Consider the following 19,189-nt stretch of genomic DNA (forward strand, 5'->3'; position numbering starts at 1 on the left):
CTTTCTCTTTTCCCGGGAGGTTGCCCTTAGGCATAATACTATCTGTGGCTTTTAAACAGTGCAAGTGTTACGTAAAGGCGACTGCGCATTGTGTATGCTGTGGTCAGGCAGGCAAAGATGGGATTTGTTTCTTTTCATAAAGGGGAGAACATTTCGATAAAGGCTGCACCCCTTGGTGATATTTCACCATGGCAGCAGCCATGTCAAGCATAAATGTTAGATCTTTAATAACACCAGTTAAACACCAAGCATGATGGATACAGATTTAGGCAGATTTCTCCTAGCATTGATTGATTACTTGATTCATTCGTGGGGCTTAATGTCCCAAAGCAACACTGGGGCTGTGAGAGATGCCATAGTGAAGGGCTTCAGGTTAATTTTGACCGCCTGGGGTTTTTCAAGGTGCACTTAAATTTAAGTAGTACAATGATGTTCTCGGATTTCATCCCCATCGAAATGCGGCCGCCGCGGCTGGATATAGAACTCACAACCTCATGCTTAGCAGCAGAAAGCCATAGCCACTGTGCCATTGAGGTGGGTTGCTAGCATTCAAACTGAGAGACAAATGGCAGTGTGTTTTATATGAAATTTTATTTACAATGACTACAATGACCTTTGAACAACAGCAATGTTTGGACTAACACTCGTAACAGATCTTGAATGGTGCCACTTGTATGTACAAAAGTAAGAAAAAGAAAAGAATTGTGGTGTGATGCGACGGAAAAAACATGTAGAATTGCTGTTCCACCAAAATTAAGACAAGGTAGCTTGCTTTGCGAGTCAGCAAGCTACACGACAAACTGTCGCCTACATTTGTGTAGCCCACATCCCATTGTTCATGTGACAGAACACATTAGCTGGGAAATGATGAACCTTGAGCATAGTGCTAACTCTGGAAGCAGTACACAAGTGTATGTTTTGGTACCAAAAAAAAAACCGAAAAACATATATGTAGAGAGAGAAAACAAATCAAGGTGCATAACAGAACGTTGGTTGCATGACATCGAAACATGAAGGTGCTCTAAACAGTGCCTTCTCAGTAAAACATCTCTGAAACAACACCGGCATGGCAATCTGGCTGTACATCAGCTGCCTGTAAACAAGCATCAGCTTTTGCTAAAACATCCAAGTACAACAAAGGTTAAAGTGTGCAACAACAGCAATGGCGCTTTGAATTCCTTCTTACAGTGATCAAAAAGGTCTATCATGTACAGTCAAACCTCGATATCTCGAACATGCATACAGTATATTGAACACTTTCTATATCACCTGGAAAATCACATGCACTTTTATTTTTTATTTCTAATGGGGTCGGACGTAAAATGGATATGCCTAACTCCGCCACCCCAGACCACACGGGCTCTTTTGACAGACGATGAGCTTTCGCGCAACACCCTCAAAGATAGCAGTGGCACAATAGCGTTCCCGCTGCTGCGATCGTGCTGGCTTGTCTAGTTCGACAACGTCAACGACGCACTCATAGATGCACTGCATTTGCCGCACTGACTCCACCTCAGTGCCGCACTGACTCCACCTTAGTGCCGCACTCTGCACCTGCCGCAACTCGCGAGGACTGCTGGTTTGCATCCACAAAGGTGAGCGACAGCGCATGCTCGCTGGGCTCACTCTACACGCCTTGGAAGACGCCACTTTAAACTTTGTTGTTGACAGTGTTTCAAAATGCTTTCATTAACGGACTGGGAGATCGCAGTAGAAGTAGAGGCCAAACGAAGACGCTGCCAAGGTTGATCCCGCAAGTGCTGATGTTGCCCCGCTCCCGACTTCAACTGAGGCTGTAGCTGCTTTGGCCCTTCTATGCTGCTACTGCGGCGCAATAGCCGGCCAATCGTTTGTGGATCGTTTTGACAAAGTTGAAGAGGGCACCGTGTTTAAGCATGCGGCTGCCAATAAAAAGCAGGCTACACTGCTACAGTACCTTCAATCAAATAAATGAATACTTTGTGTGAAGCTTCAAGTGTGTATTACCTGCGCCACGATTGGGGTGCTATCGGGGATCATTGTTCGGAGCGCGCGTTCGGCTGCACTGCGCGCGTTTGGCCGAGGCCGCCCTGACTTCGCGCGGCTGACGAAGTCGGCGTGGCCTAGGCCAATGGTGCGCGGCGCCACTGGTTCATTGATTGATTTACAGAAGTTGGTTCATTGGTTCAGTTAGTCCTTGGTTCATTGATTGATATGCAGAAGTTTTTTACGTGTTTTTTAGGTGATTTTATATATGGAATTCTGGCTATATCGAACTATTTCGCTATCAACAAGCTGTTCGATATATCGAGGTTTGACTGTACTTCATCAAGCCCACTTCATAGCATATGTACATTTCAGCTCTAGGTGCCATTCATCAGGTTAAAATGTAGGCCCTGACAAAGCTTAAAAACTTTGGGCTAGCTGTTTGAGGACATCTAGGACTCTTGCAAACTGAATAACCAACATAAATCACAGTCAATGATGCCAGCAACTAGCAGGTGCAAACAATGAATTTCCTTTCGTGAAAATAACTCAAGTACATGCCAGGTGTTTTAACTAAGGGTTCAGAAATCCTTGACCCTTTAATGATAAGGCATAAAAAATACCGGAAGAAAATGTTTGTTTTTCATTGAAATGTGCGAAATACACAAAGTAAGGACATTTAACGAAAAGAGACATTTGGGGGAAACGTTTTCAGTAACAGGTTTGATGCCTGTAGGCTTTGCCCCAAACCACCTATGGACCCATGTGGAAGTTGCACAGACAGTTCTCTTGGAATATGAAACAGAGGTGCACATGGCATTTCTTCTACAATACTTGCAATATATCACTGTAGCCGGGGATATTGTGTCGGGCTATCTCCTCTGACTGTGCTTTCAAAAGAAGGCTTCATGCGCCAAACTTCGTCATCCTATGTTCCCACTCTAAACTAACCAATGATGCTTGCTGCTCATCATTCAGTGTTACTTAGCCAGAAACACCATACTCAAAACCAAAACTCATTTTTTTTGCTTGTTTCTTGTACGCAACACTCTTCCATGAAAGGTTAGAGATAGACGAGTTGAGATATTTGAGTTATCTTTATGAGATGGCCATAATTGCAGTGGAAAACAATTTAAAACGCCTCAACTTTCCCAATTGAGCCACGGATTAACAAAATCACAATAGTGGACTTTTTTAAAACTTTATTCTTTATTTACACATACTGCTAGCCTCAGTTTTAGGCTGTGGCAGGAGCCATGGAAATAAGAATAGCTATGCTGTCTTTCACAATGTAAAACTTACAGGCTGCCTGTTCTCCTCGCATCTTTGTACAGTTCAGTGCAGGATGCCTTCTGAGTATCCCATAATAGTTTTTAGACTGAAGACAATAATTCTACTAATTGCCGCCGTGTAGTCATGGATGTCTGACATGCCAAACCAAGACTGAACACATCAAGAGCACAGCTACCATGCGGTGATGTGTGTGGTGCCACTGCTAGTAGACCAGTATCTTGCGCTGTTGCAAAGCATGCTTTTCCTTGTCAGGCAAAGTATGCTCACTTGGTATACCAGCCCGGAAACATTCAGAGGAGCATTACCTTGTTCTCATCATGCAAGCACCTCAGATGCTCCTACAGGCTGCATACCCACCCTAAATAAAAGGTTAACCAAAGATCTTGTTAATGAGCACCTCAAATGGGTAAATTGATGCATAATTAAGAGTTGTCACTGTAGTTAGACACATCCATAACACAAAACCTTTCACAGATTTACGCAAATCTGAGTAGTTCGTACATCAAAGACAGCAAGCCTGTATAAGGGACTTCTCGCACCTTTCGGAAGTCCTAGAGGTCTGATTTGGCATTGACTTAAGCCTATCCAAGACTTTCAAGTGTATCACTATATCTGGTGCAATTCTTTCACTATACTAAAGCCTTTTCAAATGCTACACTATATCCAAGCATCTATACTTTCTGCAATACGTGATGCCAGCGTCTGGAAGCACATCCCGACCCCCTGGTTATACAGTCGCTTCGGATCAGCATTGCTGGCTGTTCTTAGTGACAATTCATCCTCAATGTCGGCATTTGGCTGCGTGTTGTCACTGATGCCCTGGTCATATGGCCGCTACGGTCTCATGCTACGCTGCAATTTCCAATACAGGCTGCAATGCTGGCTGTTTTCAGGCTCTCATTCAATGCCGACCACACGTGTACACAAAAACTGTCACGGAATTTCCTTAACAGCTCCGCTTTAAAAGATCACTCGAATATATAGACTCCTTTATCTTTAAGGACTTTCAGATGCCTTAGCTAAAACACCAGCTAAAGACAAACATGTATATACATAAACCTGATGAAAAGATGGGGAAACGGGGAACTCGACTAAGAAACTGTGCCTCCATTCCTTTACAGGGGAACAGTCCCTTCCCTACTGTGCAACACTGCCTGTGTCGCAGTCATCACAGAAAAAGGCAGCAGGACAGAGACAGCTTACTGCCACTGAATATATGCACACTCTTTTAAAAGTGCAATGTTGGCTCTCTGGCAAAGTACCACTGCCCTAAACATGGCACGAAGACCCTCTATCAATGTCAGCACTAAGCGTGAGGATGTTGGCGAGCGCATGGAAAATAATTTCCGATAGTACACACTGGCTGCATGCGCAAAAACCTCATGAACTGCGCTCACAACTGAGATTCCAACAACGTCCTGGGTGCCACGTTCTCTGCAGCGACACATTGCAGGAAAGCCACCATGCCATCTCTGAAGGGGAAACGAAATACATGCACGAAAGAACAGCACTGCTCAGCTCATGACAATGTAGTTTGCCTTGCAATGCACCACAAACTCGGAGACTGCGTCTCCCTCACCGCTGCCACCTCCTCCGCCAGAGGCGCCGCTGCTTTCTGCAGTCGCGGCCGCACCGCGCAGGCCACCCGTGATCTCCTCGCTCTCCGCCAGGGGCAGGAACAGCTGGACGAACTCGGGCGTGTACGGGGGTGCGATGACATCCAGCACCTCAGTGACAAAGTAACGGATGAGAGACACGTCCGTGTCCTGCCGCTCCCAGCAGGCCCGGACGTAACTGACGACTGGCACGACGCACCCGCGACTCAGCAGGTGCACCATGCGGTCTAAGAGCATCTTGCGTCGCTCCAGCTGAACCAGCACGTCGAGCTCCTCGTGCGGTGGGGATTCAAAGAGTCGTACCAGAAGGTCGAGCACCTGCAAGTGTAAGGCGATGGCCACCAGCAGGTTGACACAATGGCTTGCGGATGAATTTGCTTGATTATAAATAAAAATATGCAAACCGGCTTTTTCTCCACACTACTTAGGCACACGCCAGCCTTGTTGTGAAATGTTGTTGGCAGAAAATGGAGAAAGGTGAAATCTGTGTGCTGGATGTACAATACATGCAGCCGTGTTAATTTCCTGCCTTCTAGTTGCAACTCTGCCAGTCAGGGCATTTACATGAACGCAATGAAAGTAGGTCGAGTTGGCTTGTTGGGATGAAACCTGCTGGTCATGCTTACGTTCAATAATAGCCAGTTGCGGTTAAGGTCAGGCTGAGTCAACCTGCCTGCACATGGTAGGGCGAGTTGGTTTGGCCTGCCTGGGAAAGTGCGCAAGAATGCTGTTGGTTCCTGTTGGCAATATGTCTGCAGAAAATTGAAAATTATGGCTAAACTGGGGGCAATATTCTAAATCACTTTTGGAGAGAGCATTACACTTCACTACAGTCACATGAGAATTCATGATCAGCAGTCAGCCTCTAGAATTGGTGCAGGAGCACGTTTATCTAGGCCAATTACTCGCAGAGGACCATGATCATGAGAAGGAAACTTACAGAGGAGAAAAATGGGTTGGAGGGCATAGGGAAAGCATTACCAAATGATGAGCAAGAGCTTTCCACTACTGTTGAAAAGAAAAGTGCACAATCATTGCATTCTACCAGTACTTACGCATGGGGCAGAAACTTGGAAGTTAACAAAGAAGTTTGAGCACAAACTAACCCTTTCCCTACCGTGGGGAAATGGGCATATTTTGTAGGTTACACTAGATTTTTTTTTGATAAAGGAACTGTGGCACTCAAAATTTTATGCAGTACATGAAAGCAAAGTAGAATGAATCCACTTTTCAGGCATAGAACTTTATTAATGAGACTTATGTCATAAAAAAATTGGCAGTGGCTTAGCTCGGCTGTGCCAGGATATACGTAGCGAAAGCTAAGGGATGGCATGGTTAGCCCTGGTTATTAATCTTGATTGCAAGTCCAGGTTAGTCTGGTTGTCTAGCTATGTTACGGCGTTTAGCCAGTCGTTCGGCGAGCTGTTCGTCTGTTTCCTGGGTGATTCGTTTCCTCTTCATCTTGTTCTGATGTCGATTCCAGGCCTTCTCCTGCTTATCAGAATTGTTGCTGTCCATACTGTCGCCTCAACTGTGGTTACGGCGCACGCGAGCTCTCTTTTTCAATCCTCCAACATGTCATCAGGCATGAGACGCAGCTGGCGAAGCGAGCGGAGGCGAGCGCAACGACGAGGAACGCGGTGTAGGAACGCGGTGTGACGTCATGTGCCTCCTCGGAGCACGGCCACGGCGCAATCGCAAGTTCGCGGCCAGTAAAGCTTTTGCTTTAACATAGAAATTGCCAAACACAAATAAATCAAACAAAACCATAAAGTTACGTATGATGGAAAAAAAGAAATGGAATTTTTTAAAATATATGAAATGTTTTGATATTTAATAGCCACTATCTGCAAAGAAATCAAACATTTGCCCTGAAAGCAACTTGCGCTACAAAACTTTTTTCGGAAGCTCTGCAGTTGGGCATGCCATGCAGCAAAGAAGTTCCTCGATGTGAAACATCGGGGAATGTTGCAAGTCTTGCAGTAATCTCTTGTTTTCTGCTGCGTTTGCTGTCATAACATTTCTTGCAGTTTCGGTATGTCTCCATTTTAGCTGGCTGGTGTTGAATGGCTTCAGTTGGTGGAGGGGCACAAACTAGCAGTGCATCCTCAAGTTCCGAGTTGATTTCTGTCGTCATCACTCACAGAATCAGTCAGATGAAAATGCAGCATCTTCTCACTAGCTGTTGCTTGAGCCATTGATAAAATCAGCCACAGATGCAGAATTATCACAAGATCTGCGATGTTTTGGAGCGTGCATGCCACTTCTGGAGGTAGCCATTTTCGCTTTCAACTCCGATAAGCGATTGTGTGCGCCTCTCCAGAGCCGATTAAAAATTTGCTGCTAAGTGGGGAAAAAAAAAGAAAAGAAACCTCTATAAGAAACGAAAGTTTACTTCTCTTACCATACGTCAGATGGCGCAGTGTGTCCGTGAATGGCGTGGAAGGCTTCGAAAGCGGCATTTGAAACCATTGTTAGAGGGCTAACCATACCCAATGGGCGCAGTAGGCAAAGAGTTAAGGATTGCAAAACGAGAGATGGAAGAAAAAATGTTAGGTGTAACATGAAGAGACAAAAAGAGAACACTGTGGATCAGAAAGCAAAGGGGCTAGTTGATATTCTAGTTGACATTAAGAGAAAAAAATAGAGCTGGACCATGTAATAGGCCATGTAATGCATAGGGCAGATAACCGGTGGTCCATTAAGCCACATGATGGGTGCCAAGGGGAGAGAAGTGTAGTCGAGGATGCAGAAAGTTATGTGGGGGGATGAAATTAGAAAATTTGCAGGTACAACAGATGATGGCCAAGTGATGCAGTGACAGCTTTATTATAAGTAGAGATGCACATAGGCAGAATAGTTGCTGGCAGAAATGCAAGCAAGGCTAAGCCTCTCTCCATGAATTGCCTGCACTACAGCTCCCCCCTCTCCTTTTACTAGACAATGGTAACTACCACACAGGCCTAACAGTAAAGAACAACTGAACTAAATTTTTGTCCACTTCTCAGTTGACGATGTATGCTTCTTTTATATATATATATATATATTTTGCTGATTTCTAATGGTTACAATACATTGGAAACAGGCCACTAAACTAGCAAGGCCTTCTCTGGCTGGGAAACTAGACAAAACTGGTGTGAAAAACCAACACTCTATACCTCAACATAGAGTGCAGTCGACAACCAATAATGTGGACTCGACGGAAACCAGTAAAACAGCCAAATTATCAAAAGCCCGAATTAGTGGATTTGCCCCAAAATAGGCGACTTTATTTCACAAATGGCCAAAAGAGGTGTGCCATATTCTCGAATCGTCGCTTTCAAAGATTTCGTGTGACTATTCGTGACCTTAAATTTTGTGTGACTGTAGCGCAAGGCACGTTGGCGTCTACAAGCCGCACCATTCTTGGCCAAGCATGCTATCTTATCACAGTGTGGAAATGCTGCCACCTACTCATGTATATGTCCAGTGCTAGTCATGTGAACTATTACAAAAATGAAAGTTTGTTTCGAAAGTGTTCGCCCAAGAATATGTCACAAGTTTGTTAACACATGTTGCTGCGACCTCATATGCTTGCTTTTGGCCTAGACATTTCATGGCCACAATTTTCTAGCAGTGCCTTTTATGTTATTCCTTTTTCAAGCTTTTTGCCTTTTGTCAGTGATTGGAGCAATGCTCCACACGCGTTATCAGCAGGATCAGCCGGCCATGAGCAATGGATGATAAGAGTGGCATAGAACCGAGTGAAAAAAAGAAACTACAAAATCGTGGCCTCTATCTTAACCATTGTCATGCTGTGGCTGCATATAGCCATAAGTACAATCAATGCATGCACCAAACCCCCATTGGTGACAGCTAGATTGACTAGGCTTCGCTAGTTTCGGTTTCACCGAGTGCCGGTGGCATCTATACTCCGTTAAATACATCAGGTGCAATGCTGTGGAAGCTATGCAAGAAGTCCGGTCACCAAAATGTATCACTCCGCGCGTTTCCGTCTATGCTTCGCTGCGCGCTAGCGGCGTTTGCTCGCGCAACCACGCACGTGAGGCTGCCGCGACGGGCTGCAATTAAAAAATAACGAAAAGCAAATTGATTTAAAACAACATGTTAGCAGCCGCCTAAGTACATCGATTGTTTTTAAGGGTAAATACTTTTCTTTTTCATTCGGAACTGAGCTTACATAAAGAAATTTTTTTGCAAAAATTGGGTCAGGAAACACCGAACTATTTCTAAGTGCGAACACAGCCGCTGAAAAAAGTATCTCTAGCCTCCACGGCATTGCACCTGATGTATGAAATGAAGTATAAAAATGAAAATATCGCTATTTTGCTTGACTTAGTGGCCATATTAGCACAGAATTGTGCAGTCGGAGTCTGAATTCTCACACAATGTGCTGCACGGTGTCCAACATTTCAGTCGCCCTTATACATTAAGTCTATGGGGCTAGTGGCAGTGCTGTGGGGCTGTCCAAATAATCAAGCATGTCCGAATAATCGTTCGTTGACTGTATTATGTAAGCAGTATGTTACATCGAGGAGGAGAGGTCTCACCTTCTGGTGCAGGGTGGTATGGCAGACAACCACCTCGTCGAGCAATGCCAGGTGCAGCGGCGTGTGCTCGGTGCTCAGCTTGAAGTAGGAGGAGTCAGACACGGTGTGCTCCACCCAGTGCACCACTCCCAGGGCCACCACGGGGTAGCGCATTGCCTGGAACAGAGGCCCCAGCTCGGGCACCAGCTCTGACGAGCCACGGCGCTCCTGGCACAGCATGTGCACTTTCTCCACTGCCTGCTGCGTGGCACGCAGCTCGTCCCGATTCAGGGACTTGCGCACCCCCTTGCGACGCGTCTCGTACACGCTTCCCGCATAGGCGAGCAGGTACACGTACTTCGGCCGATGCTCTGGGTTGAGTCGTGAGCCTGGCCGGAACAGCGCATCCAGTAGCAGGTCCAAGAAGTGCGGCTCGCGCAGCAGCTCGACAGGTGGCGGGTCGGGTGCCTGGTACATCTTGTGCAGCACTGTCACGTCAGCCGGGTTCAGTGCATCACGCGACAGCATGGCCGACAAGGCCTGGCAGGCCCGTGGGTAGGCTGCGGCACCGTTCAGTGCCATTGTGATAGGTGTTGGGTCATGGCCCGTGCGCTGTGCATACCGACTGATCTCTTGCGCGAGCCGCTTCACGTTGGAACCACCACGGGGCTCCTGCGACCAGGTATAGTAAGGGGACAGAAACAGGAAGGAAAAATGTGATGGGCTCAGGTGACAATTACAAAACTTCACTCTCGGCTCAACCTCCCATAAGAGAATGTGCAATAGGAAAAGCTTGGAAAAAGAAAAAAGTAAAAAGAGAGTTAAATTTCAGCTATGCTTTCCTTGGCTTCATTGTCTGTTGGCGTCATAGTATATAGTTGTTACTAGTGAGAAATCTAGCAAGAAATCATGCCCCCTTGCTTCTCCAAATTCTTCTTATTGGCCAGTTGCTTGCTACTAAGATCACTGCAATGAATGAAGTGCACGAGACTGAGGTTAATAATGATGCAGTGAATAAAAGAAAAGTGAATAACCAAGACTGCATGTGCGGACGCACGTGCACCTCTTTCGGAAAAGATGATGATGATGAAGAGCTCCAAGCAAAAGATAACGTGGCACAAGAAACAAATATAGAAGGAAAGGAGCCAACTATGGAAGTCCTCGAAGCTCTGATCAACGAATTGGAAAAGATAAGAAGTTCCAAAGAACTAATTGTCGAAAAACATGAAGCTATGAGGAGGACAAAATCGCGAAGCGCATTGTAGAATGCAGGCAGAGTTCCAGGAAGCGGCGCAGGAAGAAGGTTGGCCACTGGACCGGGAGCTGAAAATAAGCCATAGAATTCCAGACCCGAGCCATCAGGGCCAAGCCAACTGGGTAAACCTGTTCGTTCCCTTTGCGACTTCACCAGGCGACGGAATTCTGCCTCGAGGACTGGATGCCTGCACCTGTAGGCATAACGTGAGCGGTCGAGCTATGGCCCTGAGCTTGCATGCAGCTGCCTGGCCAGGACGTCCCAGTCTCCAGCTGCTTTATCCTCAAGGTTTCCCCTGTGACGCCTGCATCTCCTCAGCTGGCTTCTACATCAAGCCATCCATCACCAGATTGTCGCTGAGCCTCATCACCTTGCCCGCCTATCATTCAATGATGAAATATTCTTCATTAGACTGAGCCGCAGGCTTCGCAGTCCGTTGTTTTGTGCTGTTTGGTATTCTAGCATTCTGTTAATGTCCTTTTGATACATATTGCGCTGTTAACTGCTTTAAATGTCTGTTAGCTACTTCTGGTTTCTTGTGAGCACTAAATGTCTTGTGTGCCAGTGCTAACAAAATGATTTTGTCCTTGTTTAGGTGCTGTGAGGTCATGCATCAGTGACCCGCAACAATAACTAAATAAGAACCTGCATCAACATCACTTACTACATTATGTCTGTGGTTGAAAGAATGTTCTATAAGCAAAGCTGCAGTTTTGAGTTGTACTGGCTAACATCCCCAAAGCTACGCTTAAAGGGACACTAAAGGTTACCAAAAACTCAAGTTAAAGTGGTAGAGCAATGTTCTAGAACGTCTAAGGCGTCAATGTAATCGCGAACAGAGCTTTAGTAACCGAGAAATTGAGGTAAATGCATGACACGATTTGAGACCCCCCAGCGACATTCCGGTACTAGCCCAATGACGAAAGCACTCCTCATAATTTGTGTTACTAATACTCAACTACTCGTATTAAAAATATCATTTCATTCGATTATAAGACGGAAAAAAATGCTACTTGTCTACGTCTATTCGATTCTAAGAAAAATAACATTTTGACGTTACCCTTCAGTAATATGGGTGTTCGAAAGGTTTCGTTTTCGCTCGACTCTGCGCGCTCGACTCTGCGCCGCGCACACTTTGGAGTTTCAGTAGTTTCGTTATCGCGTCGTGCTGTGAGGGTTCTGCTGGCTCGCGAAACTTTCATTTGGAACAAGCAGCGAGAATGCCACGTCCATGTGATGTCGTGGGAAGCCCTCGTTGCTTTCCCGCTCTGGAGAGCCGGTGTCGAGGCCGCCGTCGTAGTACGCAACGACGCCGGCAGTGCGAGCCCTCAGCAGCAGGTCGCGCTCGCCGGTGCTCAAATCGCTGAAGTTGAGCCCACCATCGCGAGCCAATCTGTCGGTGTCAGGGTCCATTGCGACGAGCGTCGAAGTTTGCGTCATAGAATAAAGTACCAGCTTCTGGGCGTCTTGCACTGGAGTTTGAGGTATAGTAGCGGCGCCTGGTGGCAGTGCGGGAAACGACATCTGGTTTGTGCCAGCTTGGGTCGTATTGAGCCCTGGCTGTGGCGAAGCACGTTTCTAGGCCGAATTTTGCGTCGATTCGCACTCTTTTATGCCCTGTTGCGAGTGCGAAAAGGCTCGTCACTTCTCACAGACCACGCCGACCACGCTGCGAGCTCGCTGCAGCCTACAGTTTAACGAAAATGGACTCTCCGTGTGCCGTGGGACGTAATTCGTTTCTCTTTCCGCTAGCCACCATACTCCCGCTTTCGCTCTGCTGTCGGCTCTGTCTTGGCTCTGTTTCTGGCCGTGCGCTTGCGTTTTGCGCAGGAAAGCCGTAGCGCCGTCTGCGGACGCTGTTCTACTCACCGATGGCGCAACGTCACTATGAGACCATGATGTCAGTACTCCTCGATCGGAGGGCGGGCGATTTGAACTGCGCTAGAGGTACGCGGACGCTTCAGAACGCATTTTCTCTTAAAATAAGTCTCTCCTTGGCACGAAACAAGCGTTTCGAGGTTTCTGTGATGGTATTTCAACAGTCCACGTTGACTTAATAGTAACCTTTAGTGTCCCTTTAATATATGTACACAAATACCCAAGAAAAATGGAGAGAGTTACAACTGCTGCAATAGTTTAGTTGGTAAAGTGTTGCGCATGTCAGGCAGATGTTGTTAGTTCAGCTCCTACCGGCGACGAGTTGTCTTTGCTACCACATTCATCTCCGTTGTCATCATTATTTCTATATTTCAGTTAATTTTAACATACCTGCCAACATAGGAACTTCAAAATTTGTAAAATCCAGCAGACACGATGCTGAGAAGGCGGTGTGGCGGACAGCATGCATTTTCTTGAATAGCTTGCCCTCAACACAGCAATTTAGGGACACATATGCACTTTAATAAAGGTGACTTATATTTAGACACAGCACATATGCAGCAACAAACATTGCCCAGCAAATACTGACTTCTTCAGCAAATTTGGTGTCGCTGATTTAGCCTGCCTTTCTGCACAAACTTACTCTAGGTTTGTACCCTTCTTGCATCCCTTCAAATCTAGAAGACTTGTAGAGGAAGGTTCAGAGACCGACAAGTGAAATTTTTTTGCGAACAGAATTTATCTTTCATAAAGCATGATGCAACCATCGTATATTCATAGAGTGAACCCAAATTCATGAAATTTAAGGAAAATTAGGGAGAGTCAGCAAGTATGCAATCAATTAACACAGGAATGTCAATTATGAACAAGAAATAGGGCCCCTCGTAGCATTCTTTTTGCTCATTGCACGAGGCAGCCTCTTCTGCACCCTGCAAAATTTGCACCAGGGAGGCTGCACCCACCTGTGCGAGCGTGTGCAGCACGGACTGGCTGTACAAATAGGTGTGCTCGCCATGGCAAACCATGCGTGTCAGCTCGGACAGATTTTGGCTCATGCGCTCCTCGCCACCCTCGAGGAAGTTGTCCGTGGCCGCTCGAAGCACACGCGAGAACACCTCCAGCTGTTGCGATGCTGTTGAGATGGATGTGATTTCAGCCTGCACAGAGACCGCAGAGATGCTTGTCAAAAAGGAAAATACAAGTGAACAAACGCGTAGGGCTGTCGATACTTAGGGGAGAAACTTGATAGGTGTACAAGCAGATACAATTTTACCACTTCTTTTGCTTTAGAGAGAGCGAGAGCGAAAAAAAAAATGTGGCTGACAAAATCTGGCTGGCTGGTAATTAATGATGAAAGATTAATCTTCAGGTCTTCAAATCATGGGTAAGTTGCTGTGGGTGCTTACATATTTATCATGTGTTTTCCCTAGCAGTGGATAACCCTGGATGTGCACAAAGAATGTGACCCGAGTGCTCATTTTCACAGTACCATAAAAACATTACCTCTGGTTTATTTATGCCGTTTAATGCTCAAATGGTACACAGAAAAAACATTTCGCAGCCTAGTGTAGTGTTGAATATTCACAATCAATCCAGAATAGAATAATCACCGGTATTTCCAAACCTGTCATTTAACAATTTTGAACTTACCCAGATCAGTGGATGAGCACTGATAGATGATGTCAAGAAAGTGAGAAAAAGAACGAAAAATTCCAGGTGTCGCCAATCCAGTTAAATAACTGGTGACACCAGTTTAAATGCCTGGTCTACAACGCCAGCAGGTTTCATTTTCTACCAGACAAACGAATTATGTAGTTATATTAAATGCATTAACATACGAATTACACTACTGCAAAGTGTGCTTGATATACAAGATCTAAGTGTGATAATGTGCCAGTGGTAAACACAAAATAACTATTTGCCAGGATGTCAACATAGGTCGAAATTTACTGGGGATCAGCACTGCAAAAGGCTTAGCGAGTTCTTACAAACAGTGCAGCTGATATAAAAAGTTTTTTTTCTTTAAACACATTGTTTGTATTGGCCGACATTAGAAACTGTATGACAATTATCAATTACATCTGGTTAGTTACATAGTAAGCACACACTAGCCTGTTAATTTTGGTAAGGGCAGACGTTTCAACAAGTTCCAGAATATCCACCTTGACACTTGAGGTGAAATGCACGGGCGTTCTGCTTATAATTTTCCCACCATGCCTTTCTTGCCCACGACAAGTTAAAACCTTCTGGAACACGAATGCATATTTCATGGCAGGCACTGAGGATAAATCTTTCAAAATTGTTTCTAGTCACAGGATTTCCACTAGTAACTGAGCATGCTTTAAGCATTTAGTGGTTTTATTGCCCAATAGCAACATGAGCACTCAAGTTACTTCGTCACGAACCTCCATACACTCTAAAATAAGTTTGCACCCTTTGGGGTGTATGTCTGGCACACAACAATAATCGTCATCTGCCTTGATGCGTTTCCTTTCTTTAACGCTGCGAGCCCGGTACTTTCCAGTAACAAACGGCATGCGCGTTATCAGCATGACATAGCATTTCCGACAGGAAAGTAGCGGGCGTGGCGTTTTCAAGAAAGGAAACGCATCAAGGCAGATGACGATTATTGTTGTGTGGCAGATATACACCCCAAAGGGTGCAAACTTTTTTTAGAGTGTAAGAGAGAGGTGAACAAAAAAAATGAAAACAACAGGAAGCTAGCTAATCTAAAAGACTAACTTTGATCAAAAGCAAATGTGCTCATTGTTTTGCACACACACACATGCGCACGCACACAGACACACACGCACACATGCACACACACACACACACACACACACACACACACACGCAAAGACTACTATTTCATGCTCACATTTTGAACAGAGGTGGAATTTGGTGGTGTGTATTGTTTTGCGTTAATTGCAGTCAAAACAGATAGAAGAAATTATCAGATAATCATATACGTGAGCTGAAGTAACTAAGTCTGAAATGCTTCTCACCGATATCAGGTTGTAATAAATAGGTCCTTATAGCAAATATCAAATATAACAAACGTATCTTGGTGTTGGACTTTGTTTAAAGAGGTTCCATCCAGAATGAATAAGAAGTGCCTTTAGATTGCGACAATGTTGGACTAGCAAAACCACTTTTCTTTTTTCCAATCTAAAGAACAGTGAAGCCATCTGTCACTAAAGGCATAGAACTGCCCCTGCATTTTGTCTTCTCTGTGGAAGGAGTTTCACATTTTCTTTACATTGTGGAAATTACTTTACAGTTCAGGCATCACTAAAGATGACTGCATACTTGCTATTTATTGAGATTGAAATAGGCAAGTACTGCATGCAAAGAATGCATTAAAATGAAATGCATGGCCAAATGCCCTGTTGGTGTGAGGTTCAAGAGAAACAAAGCCAGTGGTTTAACTGGAAAAGTCATTTACACTGGCCTTCCTTATCAGTGAAGCATTCGGTATCCGCATTCGCCTGTGGTGTTGCTGCTCAGCTGTGTGACAGGAAAGACTAGTAATATGGTCACTATAGTGTGCTTTATGCCTTCCGTTATCTCACCGATTTGTTTCACCATTTATACACTGGCGGACTGACTCTTATATGCACAACACTCCACTGCAATTGCCCTTCTTGGCTGGGTAAAATGAACAAGACAAAAAAAATATATATCTGGCCAGCCAACATTTCCACTACCACGATGGCTTTTTTGCTGTCTCCAGTAAAGAGGAAGAGGGTATTGCATTGGAATTTTGAGAAGTGCTTCAGAACACATTGGCTGAAGGTATTGAAATCAAGCAGTGTAAGAAGAAAGAAAGCACAAATGTGTAAACGCACCAACACATGTACGAATACATGTACGATACGTGCGACATCAACTCAGCCAGAAGATGGGCTGTTGATCCTGTCCTTCCTAGTTCGTGGCAACATGGTACAACAAAACTATCACTTTCCCTCCTATTGCTTCTACTACGCACTGTCTTGCTTTGTCTAAACAATGGCCTTCTTACAGAGAACAAGGAAATTAGCATATTTGTTCTGTTGTTTCCTAATGTTACGTTCAACTGGTCGCTTTCGAGTGCTCTCACTGTGTGGTTTACATTTGGCTGGTTGATATCGTTTCAGAACTTATTTGGCAGGTTCGTTCAGAGCGCCGTGCTTTAGCTCAGAGCACTCGGAGGCATTCTCGCCTTCGAGGTGGGAGCATGACCAAGATCTAACAGAATATTCTCGTCATGTGGCTCCTTTAATTGCTTTGGGAGTAGCTGAACATTTGGCTGTGGTGGACTTTCTGTGGCTCTAATCTTGAAAGGGTTGCAAACCGAGTTGGAGCACGGTAGCAACCACTCAGATGTACCATTCCTGTAAATGTGAAACTTAACCATGTACTTTTTTTTTCAACCTCTGGGGTCATGCCCCTACCTGAAATCCAGCATCGGAGATGAGCTTGATTGTGAAGTTGAGCATGAGGCAGTCGGGGTACTCCTCGGCCAGCTTGTAAATGAGCGAGCGCCACGTGGGGTGTTCAATCATCTCCGTCAGCCAGGCGGGCGTTTCACCCTCATCGTTGAAGATGGAGTCCGCCTTCTTGGGGTCAAAGTGCTTCAGGATCATCTGCTTCAGGTGGTCTTCTACCAGGCCCTGAACCTGTATCAGGAAGGATAAATAAAAAGTGAGATGGTGTGAGCAGAAATGGACCTCACTACATCTCTGTTGTACTACACGAATAAATTGAAATTAGAACTAAAAAAAAAAATTGGCAGTGGCTTAGCTCGGCTATGCCACGATATACTTAGCAAAAGCTAAGGCATAGCATGGTTAGCCTTGGTTAATCTTGATTGCAAGTCCAGGTTAGTCTGGTTGTCTAGCTATGTTGCGGCGTTTAGCCAGTCGTTAGGCGCGCTGTTTGTCTGTTTCCTGGGCGATTCGTTTCCTCTTCATCTCGTTCATTCCAATGTCGATTCCAGGCCTCCTCCTGCTTATCAGAATTGTCGCCGTCCATACTGCCACCTCAACTGTAGTTGTGGCGCACGCGAGCTCTTCTTTTCAATCCTCCGACACGTTATCTGGCATGTGAAGCAGCTGGCGAAGCGAGCGCAACGACGAGGAACGCGGTGTGACGTCATGTGCCTCCTCGGGGCACTGCCATGGCGAAATCGCAAATTCGCGGCCAGTAAAGCTTTCGCCTTGAAAGCCAGTTTCGGCCATAGGTGACGCATTTAAAGTGATAGCAAGGTTTAGTGTTGCGCTGAAGGGGTCCCGGAACGCTGGCGCGGTGAAGAGTGCTGCCAACAGCGTTGCAGCCATCGCATCTCATTGGTGTTTGAGATAAGAAAGCATAAGACTTAGCTTTAAGTTTACTGTCGCAGACCAGTGTGCCACGATGTGGTATGCACACAGGCGCTCAGCAGGAATGCTAATGTGTTGTGTGCACAATGCTCATGCCTGCAGTGGAGGGACAGTGTGTCCATTTGACTGTCGCTTTTGCAGCTAAACGCCCTGCACGTTGCTACCGTGACAGCACAACGGCAGCGCGAATGCGCCTCAGTCCTCTGTAAACTGCTATCGCAACAAAATGTCAGAACAGCTCTTACAAGTGATTACTTCAGTCTATGACGCACAGTCGGCGCACAACTGGTTTTCTAAGCATGCTGTAGTCGCAGAACCCCGTGTGAAAGTAAGGAGCGAGTATAGAGCCATAAGGGCTGCGGGTGTGGAAACGCAAAGCGCGTTGTACTTGACCGTCGCATTTCAATTCGTGCCGATGTTTCGATATACAAGAAAACACCAATTCGTCAACAGCGAAATCGCTCTAGTATGCGGTAAAGCAAGCAAGCGAGCCCGGATTCCTTGCTGGCGGCTCTGTGGTGAGAAACGAACAAGTAAACAGCTGAGCCAGTTGCGACCCGACTGGCTGCCAGTCATCTTTGACGGATTATACACGTTCGTGTTTAATTCCCTGAGTGCGATTGCGGAATGAATGATAAGGGCACTGACAGGACAGTCGGTGTTCGACACAGGCCAGATGACAGTAACCAGTTCTAAACATTGTCGTAGAAGTCAAGTGACAAGAGCTCAAACGTCATCGCTGTCGCTTCTTCAGGTTGGTCACATTGCGTCACTAGGAACGGGGGTGTTCGGTCAAAGTTCATGTCTATGCACAGAAACACATCGTCCCACAAACGCAACAGGCTGAGCTTGGTCAACAACAATGCAGCTGGTGCGCTGAGTTTTACCTCGGTGATCTTCATCCCTGCCATGATGAGCCATTCGGCCAGGAGGTTAGCCGTCTGGGCGACCGCCTGGTAGTTTTCTAGCAGCAGGTCGACGACTTGCTCCGGGTTGCCCCCCGCCTGGAAGTAGCGCTTCAGCTGGACGAAGATGCCGGGCTCCATTATAAAGTCCAGGCTGCTGAACTTCTCTATGCATTCCTGTTGAATTCCCTCGACAAGAGCCTCCTGATCTTCACCCAGAGGCGAATCGGCGTCGCCTTCCTCCCATGTCCTTTCTTCGTCGAATTCCTCCATCTTCTATCGGGACAGAGTACTCAAGAGGTTCACTTTACAAGCTCGACTTCAACCTCTGACGCTACTGAAGCAACCTATCAAGCTAAACAAAACGCCAACTCTAAACTGACTTGAA

General features: G+C 45.8%; 1 protein-coding gene across 1 annotated transcript; it reads right to left on the reverse strand.

Annotated features, from left to right (window-relative positions):
• Positions 1-572: 572 nt before the first annotated feature.
• On the reverse strand, positions 573-19,189 carry TH1 (negative elongation factor complex member TH1). The gene is made up of 5 exons (XM_050187181.3): positions 18,784-19,189; positions 16,970-17,194; positions 13,499-13,693; positions 9,425-10,075; positions 573-5,192 (listed from the first exon to the last, which is right to left on the reverse strand). The coding sequence occupies exons 1-5, from the start codon at positions 19,072-19,074 to the stop codon at positions 4,773-4,775; spliced, it is 1,782 nt and encodes a 593-aa protein (XP_050043138.1). The 5' UTR covers positions 19,075-19,189; the 3' UTR covers positions 573-4,772.

Source organism: Dermacentor andersoni, chromosome 2 (genome assembly GCF_023375885.2).
Source record: "Dermacentor andersoni chromosome 2, qqDerAnde1_hic_scaffold, whole genome shotgun sequence".
Classification (NCBI taxonomy): domain Eukaryota; kingdom Metazoa; phylum Arthropoda; class Arachnida; order Ixodida; family Ixodidae; genus Dermacentor; species Dermacentor andersoni.

Coding starts and splice junctions, on each gene's coding strand:
- TH1 (XM_050187181.3), bottom strand. CDS start 19,074: ATGGAGGAATTCGACGAAGAAAGGACATGGGAGGAAGGCGACGCCGAT. Junction 17,195..18,783: donor CAGGGATGAAGATCACCGAG/GTAAAACTCAGC, acceptor TTCCTGATACAG/GTTCAGGGCCTGGTAGAAGA. Junction 10,076..13,498: donor TGCTGCACACGCTCGCACAG/GTGGGTGCAGCC, acceptor ACCTGGTCGCAG/GAGCCCCGTGGTGGTTCCAA.